This window comes from Ananas comosus, linkage group 17 (genome assembly GCF_001540865.1).
Source record: "Ananas comosus cultivar F153 linkage group 17, ASM154086v1, whole genome shotgun sequence".
In the NCBI taxonomy this organism is placed as follows: Eukaryota; Viridiplantae; Streptophyta; class Magnoliopsida; order Poales; family Bromeliaceae; genus Ananas; species Ananas comosus.
The window spans coordinates 4,353,184-4,363,126 of NC_033637.1; the positions used below are offsets into that span (position 1 = coordinate 4,353,184).

A 9,943-nucleotide genomic window follows, 5' to 3' on the forward strand; every position below is an offset into this window, starting at 1 on the left:
TTAAAATTGAAATAAGAGGACAGTAAACTCACCAAACTTTAGATTGAGATGGAAATTTTGCGGGTCCGAGTCAGATACAAAATTGTTATGATTGAAACTCCGCAGATGAAATCGAAACCTTTATTAAGGAAAAAAAAAATAGAAAGGAAAGAAAAGTTTAGAAAGGAATGGTGGAAAATCTCCCAACTTTTTTTTTTTTCACTTTGAACTTTTGCTTTCCAATATTAAGATGCCCTTTGCCTAAACACACTTCAACTTTTATGAAAACCCTCTTTAACCCTGAGTAGTTCCCATGTGCACCCACCATTCAAATGCAACTTTGGAACCTTTGTTATTATTTATATAATAATAATAATAATTAATTTCTCACTACCCCACACATGTTTGTTAGGTTGTACTCTATCAGAGAAACCCTATTAATTAGTGATTCCTACAGTGTATATAACACATTGTTGAACCCATTTTATGTCATTAGGTTCAACAAATACTCCTCCCCCTATTAAATTTTTCTCAAAATTTGGTAGCTCATCCCTCCTATAATTAGGAGCTCTTTACAACCTGTCCTGTAAATACAAAATTGCTTTTTTTTAATTGTGAGTCCTTTCAAAGTTGATCACCTACTTTGCCTTTAATACAACAAGTGCTTCTTCTTTATCTCTCTCTTGTTTAATTAGATTCCAAAAAGTGGACATACATTTGTTATTCTTAAGCTAATGATGCTTTGTGTGCTCTTATGAAGCTTCTGCTTGAAGCAACCTAGTTTCTTCTAACTTGTACAAGTTAGTTAAATTCTAATTAACAAGTCTTATCCAACATGTGAATGTACTATTGCCTATCAAATATTTCTCCCCTTTTTTTCAAAGATTCATTAATGTGACGAAATTAAGGTATCCGGTAACAGGCGTGTCCTAGCGTGATTAACATGTCGTATCTGGTTAATTTACCACTATTTAGAGTCTTTAGACTAGCCAGCGTAGCTCAAAAGAAATCGTCGTAAAATGTAACAGTTATTGTGTATCAACATTAATCGCGACCGATACCTAATTAAAAAAGGCTTAGTATGCTGTTTCTTTAAAACCTAAACTAAGGCAAGACCTAAAGTCATACTAAAATTGATTGATACATGTAGAATTTGGCATAAAGTGGGAGTTATTTTTGCCCGTTAAGTTTGGATTATCCTTGAAGGTTACATCATTGCTAAGTTATCGTCTGCATCGAACGATAAATATTCGATCCAAATCATCTCCGCACCGCCCAAATTGTCGCCCATTTGTTATGCTAATGTAGTTTTCAATGTCCTAATCATGGGGACTATTCCTAGCTTTTCTTTCATCAAATAAGCAAATTTAGAGGGGACAATTTTCACCCAAGAATCAGATCATAAAATAAGTAGAATCTTATTAAGAAAAGAAAAGTCAAAGTACACACAACATCATGAACTTGTCCTCTATGAAATGAAATATTGCCTACTCAATTAATTGGAGAATGGAACTTAAAGCATGAGTACATGTAATCTCTCAAAGCTTTTACATTTGGCATGTTAATTGTGGATGAGTAAGCAGGGGGGGGGGGGGACGCAAACTTCGCTTCAAGGGTTTTGGGCCATTCACAAGGGATTCTTTTATTTGACTAAGTCAAAAACCCTAACTCAACAATAAAACACATCAAAATCACAGGTCCTAATCAGATGTGATGCCCCTCTCTCCCCTTGTCAAAGCAAAATCTATGCAATATATTCTTGACCAAGATGGGCATAAATTTAAGGGACCCATTTGCCTTTGACCATTCTCTCTCAATGACCCTCATACCTTTAGCTACCCCTTTTCTTCTTTTTTTTTTTTTTTTTTTTTTTTAAACAAAGAAAGAAGGAAACGTTAAAACAAAAGGGTTTGTAAGCATCTCTATCACAAGCCATATATTTTTACAATTATATCTACGCCTTTAATTATATTCACCCATTAGATTATACTATTTAACCAACTAATCACTCAACCTTAGGGGGTCAACATCATTCTAACCGTATATCCTTTAATCCAAAGGCCAAAAACTTATAAGTATCAATGACTTGGTACTTTTAAAAGTATAGAAGCTCAATTTTATATATATATATATATATATCGTAGGATTATTGTGCTATTAGGAGTACAGCAGCTCTTGTGCTCCTAATTTTTTAATCACCTATTGAGTTTGATAGGTGGTTAGAATGAGAGAAAAAAGATATATTGGAGAGAAATTCAAAAAGAAGAGAAATCGAGACATCCAATTTCTCCCCAATATCTCTTCTCTCTCTCACTCTAATCACCCATCAAAATTGATGGGTGATTAAAAAGTTATGAGCACAAAGACGGTTGTACTCCTAATAGTATAGTAATCTTGCTCTCTCTCTCTCTCTCTCTCTCTCTATATATATATATATATATATATATATATGCTTTAAGCCACTGCCCCCTTTTATGCCCTTTTTTTCACAGCATTGGATTCTCCTTTGTGCTTACAAAAGCCACACCTTTGTAATTTGATTCCCAGTTATGGGGGGTGAGGATTCTGAGTTGCTGCTAAGCTACAAGAGGACTAAATTTCTCAAAGAAGAAAAAAAGGAAGAAGAAAGCACACACATTAGTGATGTGATAGAAATCTTAGAAGATAAAAAGTATAATTGATAAGTCAATTTTAAAATATCAAATTTATAAGTTATTTGAATAATAAATTGTAACGTGTAGAATACTGATTTATCAATTGTCTTTTGTTCAGTATATTTCAAATACAGCTCTATGCCATTGTGTGAGCACTTATATTGCATCTAATTATATTTTGAACTTTTTAACTCGGACAATAACAAATATTACTTTGGCAATATGAGTTCTCATATAAAAACATTCCCAAAGAAGTGACAAAGCTTTACACTAATGCTTAATACTTAAATTGGCATTTATTCTCTAAAAACTAGTTTAGATATGGAAATAGTCCACAAAAGAGAAAAAGACTCAAAAAAGTTAAATTTTTTTTCACTCTTCACTTCCCTACTTCCTATGAGTTGTTTACATTAGTCTTTTGTGCAGAATATGCCAAGAAGATAAATATTTTTTTTTTTAAAAAAGACAACAATGTAATTGAGAACATTGGCTTTCATTAAGAAAAAAAACATCTTTGCAAGATTAGCCATCAAATTCAGCTTGCAGCATAGGGCTCTCTTGTACCTAACATGTAAGTAAAAAAGAACTTGTACAAGAAGATTAAAAGAGGTTACAGTTCCTAAAGCTCAGAGTTATTTATGTTGGATTTTCCGAAAGATCAAAGGCGGGGCGGGGAGGCTCAACCGCGACGGGTACAGTAAAGCAGAAGGTCCAGCTTTCTCTCCTCCTCACGGAGCTGAACGATTACAACTGCTACTCGTCTCCTCTCCGTTGGCAGATTCATCAGAAAGATCCGTGACGCAGCTCGAGTCCGACGAGGATGATGAAGGCGAGGGCGGATTCGAAGGGTGTTCTCGCCGCCTCATTAAACCTATGAAGACCGCTGGGTTAACTGGAGTCTGCTGCTCTTCGATCTCGACTTCCGTCGTGGTGGCTCTCTTCTTCTTAAAAATGCGACAGAGCACCCATCCGTTGGTCGACACCGCGGGATTCTGCATTACAAAGAAGTACAACTTCAGTAAGATATTTGTGATATTCATGATTGTTCTCTATCCTCTTCATCCACAACGATCGATATGTAACAGCAAGCCTACAATGATGAGAGCTAGTCGATATATCCAATCTTAGATCAAAAGGAATCCATTCGAACAGCAAAGAAGCTAAGAGGATTACAGATACAAGATCCAATTATGTCGAAAGAGTCCGTTACTGGGCATCATCTGTAGAACCTCTAAACTCTTCCTGAATGAGCATCTTTTTCTTCTTTAAATGAATAAATGCGACAAAATCGATGCAAAAAAGTTTCTAACTTTTATTACCAAAAAACAAGAAGCCGATATATAGATTGCAAACAATTCACCATCCAGCAGCCCATTGAATCACATAGATACATACACAAGTTGAAAGAAATATAAGTACATGAAATCATAACCAAGTGGAGGGCCAAAGAGCGCGGCTAAATTTGTTCTTCTTAACCTGATTTATCAAGCTAGGGCATAAGAAACAGCAGTAATTGAGCTCCTGAGATGTCGAAGAACACTAAAAATGGAAATTAGCTCACATGGGATTCGGGTCCGGAGAGGCGATACTCGTGCATGATCCAATCGGTTTTCGTACCCCTCGGGGGCCTTCCTTGGTAGAACACAAGGAACTTCTTCATCCCCACTACTTGGTTGAACCTACCACCAACTATTTGCCTATCTTTCCCTGTCGCCTTCCAATACCCGGACACCGTCGCCCTGTTCGATCGAATACCGTTTGGGTATTTCGCCTCTACTCGGTTGAAGAAGTATCTCTCATCTTCGCCCCCACCTTTAACACAAAAGTAGGAAATTTTGGTTCAATTTTCTGTAAGAGGTATTGATACTTTTGCATAACTTTTGTTCCACATGTATGTAATAAAAGAATCAATCTTGCTATATACTGTTTAGTAGTTCATGTTCGTAATCTCCATCAAAATTTTTACTAGGCACAATTTTTCTCAATTAAATGCTACATGGGTATTAACAGGATTCAAATCACATAGCATGCTAAACAACCAATTTCCCCAAAAGCTAAAGAAAATCCTTAACTTTTACTAAAATCATTTTTTTTAGTTCAAAAAAAATATCCCTAAAAGCTAAAGTTTACTTTAAAAACACTTTGACCCTAAACTCAAACAATCATATTGCATGCACCATGATGTTCAAAAATTGCTCCTTTTTTTTCTCTTTTTTTTTTTTTCTTTTTGTTGCTGAGAAAGAGATAAACAGCAAACAAGAACCAATTTTTATGCAGTAAAATCGAAAATTTGTTCAAATTAATCTAAAAAAAAAAAGAGGCTAAAATTACTAACCAGGTAACACCCAAGGATCGAACTTGGAGAGATCGACCTCGGGTATGATGGCGGCGGGTAATGGCCACGAAAGAACCTTCCTTTTTAGGTACTGCAACACCAACTCCTCGTCCGTGGGGTGGAATCGAAACCCTGGGGGGAGCCTCACCACCCCTCCTCCCCCATGCCGCACCACGCTCTGCTTCTCCATTAACGGCCCCCCAACACACACAGAAGAAGAAGCTCCTCAAACCCTAGCTGGCCCCTCAAATCTCTGCGCCGAGGGAGATGCGGGAGCAGGGTTTACACCGGTTACGGGTCGAAATGGGTGGGAGTGTGGGACTAAAAGAACCCATATGCCATTTTCCGAGGTGGAGCGAGGAGAGAGAGGCGTAAGAGAGAGAGAAAGGGAAGAGAGAGAGAGAGAGAGAGAAGGGGGGTTATGAGAGGGAAGGGGAAAAGGTGAGGGGCTTTTTATAGGAAAAGGTTGCGGGAGCAACGCGACGACCCCTCTCTCTCTCTCTCTCTCTCTCTCTCTTCGTTGTGGCGTGAACAAGACTCAAGCTTTTGCCTTATACACTCTCTCTCTCTCTCTCTCTCTCTCTCTCTCCTCATATGTTTCTCTCTTTGACGCATTTAAACAAATGGGTGGTGATGGGGATTAGGAATTCCCTTGTTGGAAGGAACAGCCACAAACTTAATTTTTTCTTTTTTTTAAAAAAAAGAAAAACAAACGAGTGGGGGGTGAGGGTCATCACTAAATATGGACATGCTGGAGGGGGTGTATTGTAAAAAAAAAAGAGCAATGCTACATATACATCCTAAAGTGGGGTTTATATCTTACACCCACTTCATCCTATGGTTATTTTTGGTACATCTTTTTTGTAAATTTTACAAAAAAATAATTCAGTTTTTATCAACTCTAAGATTACGGATGTAAGATCTACACCCCTTTTTGGGGTGTACAAGAAGCATTTTCTAAAAAAATATATAACTTGTTTCATTCGTAATAATACCATCTTTGTAAAAATATTTATACAGTTCTTGTAAATATAAATTTATAAAAATAAATAATTTGGCTAAATTTTGAAATTAGAGTAACCCTGACCTACTCAAATCAAATATATTAAAAGATTAGATTGTAAAAATTAGAATTTTATAAGATTAAATAGTCAATTCAAAATAATTCATGGTTAAAATAAATTTTGTATGATTTTATCTTTTTTTTTATTTTAATGGAAAGGAGTTGTAAGGTCAAAATGCTTAGATTAGATAGGGATCGTAACGAGGACGGCAGATGTGGACCGTCAGATCTTAAAACAAGTTACATGTAACTAAGATTTTTAGGATCCAAAACGTGTTCTTTTATGAACATTTGCGCTCTCTTCTTCGTACTGGGGATGTCAATGAATACAGATATCTGAAATTTTATTTGAATCCAAACTCAAATGAAGCGGATTTATTTGATACTAAATGGATATTAATTTTTAGATATGGAATTTTTATTGTACCCAAATGAATCCGAACCCGACCCGAACTTGTAAATAATTTATATTATATAATATATATNTATATATATATATATATATATATATATATATATAAATATTTGATGTTATATTTGAATTTATATTTTAAATATTTAGATTTAATGTAATATGTTTTGAAATTGTAAAGAGAAATAATTATTTTGTATTCGAATTTTCGGGTTCGGATTTCGAATTTTTAGTCGGGCTCGGATTTGAATATGGATTTTTAAAATCCGTCTGATTCAGATTTGGGTTCGAATTTTGGGTTTCGGATTTAGTAGTTAGATTCGAATTTTTAAAAATTTACCCCGAATCCGACGCATTAACATCCCCACTTTTTATTGGTACTGTACTCTGATATAGTTTTGTTTCGTAAAAAGATCATTTGCATGTTGTTGATATATTAGTAAATTTATGCATTAGTTTAGACTCAGTGCATGAATTTTTTATAATTTTACATATTATGGGCGCTAATTTATTAACAACTTAGAAGGTTAATATGCGCAATAATCCGTATACTTGATGATATTGTAACTTGATTATTTTAAATTTTTTTTACTTTTATATTTTAATTATTGAATTTTTAGGTACTGTGATATTAGCAGTTTTGAAATTTATATTGACAGATATATTCACTGAATTTAGTCATTAATAGATTCATTAAATATCATATGCACATCGCAAATTTAATATTTTATTATACTATATTATATATTATAATTTTTGACTTTTTAGAAAATTTTACTTTTAATTTGAAATATTTTGCTATCTTGTTTAACAAATGTGTCATTTTAATAGTACACAGTACGATCATTACGAAGAAAATTTAACTTTTTAATTTTTTTTTGGTACTTGAAAATCAAGAATTCGAACAGTAGTCATTAATATATGAAAATTTAAAAATTATTCTATAAAGTACAAAAAAAAAAGAAAAAGAAGAAGGGTTGAGGTACAATATTGGGATAGGTCAAGGACTATTCATGCATTTTAAATCGTAAAATATCAATGTAAAAAGAGGGGAGGGGGAAACGTGGTTTATATACGGGGGAATCGTTTCCCTTGGGGATTACTTTTCTTAGGACAAAAATACCCTTCAACTTCGGTGGTATTTACGAGAATGTATACGGAGGGGACATGGGCTCGGAGGGGTAGGTCGGGTCATTGGGCGGGACGATGGCGTCATGCTTACAGCTGGTGAGCATCAACGCCTCCGTAGGAGCAGTGAAATGACGGGTTTGCCCTTACGGCTTTACCGATATTACGTGCATGCCCTTATTCAGGTACCATTGTACCATTGCCCTTTCCATTGTGTTATCATTTATTAAAAGAAAGGGACGGATCGGGTAAAATTTAAAAATAAATTTAAGAGTAAAAACTATAAAATACTTTTTTAAAAAATTTGAGGCTCATAATTATTGTATTAGATTTTTTAGGAAAAACTTCAGATACCACCCTGCCATTTCGCACTTTCTTACTGTAGTATCCTGTGGTTTAAAGTGTTTCAAGTTAGTATCCTGTAGTTTTGCATTTTCTCACTTTAGTACCTTATGGTTTAAAGTGTATTAAGCTAGTGCTCTGTGATTTTATTTTTATTTTTTGTATCAAGTTAGTATCCTGTGGTTTCATTTTTATCTTTTTATTATTCATTTCAGAGTTTTTTTTTCGTTAAATCAGTGACAAAGTTAAAACTAAAGGGCACTAAAATGAATATTCGATAAACCTAGATAGAATATATGAAGTTTTTTATATATAATTTATCGAAATATTAAACCACATGATACTAAAGTGAGAAAGTGCGAAATTACAAAGTACTAACTTGATACACTTAAACCGCATGATATTAAAGTGAGAAAGTGCGAAACCACATAGTACTAATTTGATACATTTTAAACTATAGGATATTAAAGTGAGAAAGTGCGAAACCACGGGTAGTATTTTAAGTTTTACTAATTTTTTAAAATATAACTTTTTTTGATAAAATTTTGCATTGTCCAACAATAAAGGCTTAATTCAGAAATGTATTCTTCAAAACGTGCGTGTTGCATTGTCTCCTTTTTAAAAAAAAAATCAAATTGACGATTTAGTATATTTTAAATAATTAAAATTAAAATATATAATTTTTTTAAATTATATTAAAATTTATAAAACAAATGCAAAATAAATGGTTAAAATCAAAAAGCCAGAGCTATTGATTGCTCTTGATCTAAATAGTGAGCTTATACACAGTTAAACTAAGAAGCACAATATTGTTTATTGTTAAAATTATCAATTTTGAAGCTTTTTTATTGCACCGTATATGCGGTCAAAAATTACAAAATTTAATTTTTAAAATATTTAAATGCTCTCAAGTAGGGTAAATTTATGTTTAATAAAAAAAATTAAATATTTTAAATTTTGTTCAAAACATTGTATGCCGTCGATTCGAAAGCTTTATAATTAAAAAAGACTGATAAATATAAAGACGATCGTATTGATAATATAAACTAATTATGATTTTATATAATCAATTGGTGTCCGCTGCACGGGAGCGAGGAGCAAAGTTGAGAATGCAATTGCAAATTGTAGAAAAATTAAAAGACTAAAATGCTTAAGGCTTCATTTGGTATTGAGTTCTATCTGATATTATTAGATAAAATGAAGTTAAGATAAAAGTATATAGAAATATACTTCTACGTTCTTCGATAGGATCGTAAAAAATATATCATAACTGACTCATCGCGAAATGCGAAACGTAATATTATGTACGTAAATAAATATAATATTTTTTTCATCATACTTTTTTACTGCACGTAACACAATCTCTTCGCAATTTCAAATGAAATCTAAGTAAAAGGTTTAAAAAGCTAATTTGGATTGCATAAAAATTTATGGATTTATTCATGCACTTCACTAAAACTCATTTTCGCTTTTTTTTAAAATTATTATTGCAATGGTCATTGGAATTGAATGGTTACAGGAGAAGTTCGAACAATAAATTTTGATTACATACAATTCGGTCGCTTAAAGCATACACATACAATGTTCAATAACTATTATTGTGACTAAGGTCAATCTGATTTTTGTCACCTGATATCATTTTGTGAATCATTAATGCTAATTATTACTCCAAATACATAAGCTAATAACATATACAAGTGTAATTCTCACATGTTTTATAATCCTATCCAACAAGTAATATGAAAAAAAATAATAATAACATTTTATTTTCTCTCCATATATTATATTATATTATATATGTGTCGCATGTCATTTGTGTTTTATTCCGACACAGTTTGGGAAGAAGATGCCAAAATTGCCGCCCCCGAATTGATTTCCAATAGTTTTTTCTTTTTCTTTTTTTCTTGAGCACAAGCCAAGTAGCTACAATCTAAAATAAACTTTAAAATTAGAGCATTTTTGTTTTTTCATTCAATGTTGTAAACATCAAAATAAACTTTTGAATTCCAAAATTCCATATTTTTGAAATT

At 33.0% G+C, this 9,943-nt stretch overlaps 1 protein-coding gene across 1 annotated transcript; it reads right to left on the reverse strand.

Moving 5' to 3' along the window:
- Window positions 3,108-5,540, reverse strand: LOC109723394 (NAC domain-containing protein 83-like). Its single transcript, XM_020251738.1, has 3 exons — window positions 4,969-5,540; window positions 4,195-4,445; window positions 3,108-3,625 (listed from the first exon to the last, which is right to left on the reverse strand). The coding sequence occupies exons 1-3, from the start codon at window positions 5,156-5,158 to the stop codon at window positions 3,362-3,364; spliced, it is 705 nt and encodes a 234-aa protein (XP_020107327.1). The 5' UTR covers window positions 5,159-5,540; the 3' UTR covers window positions 3,108-3,361.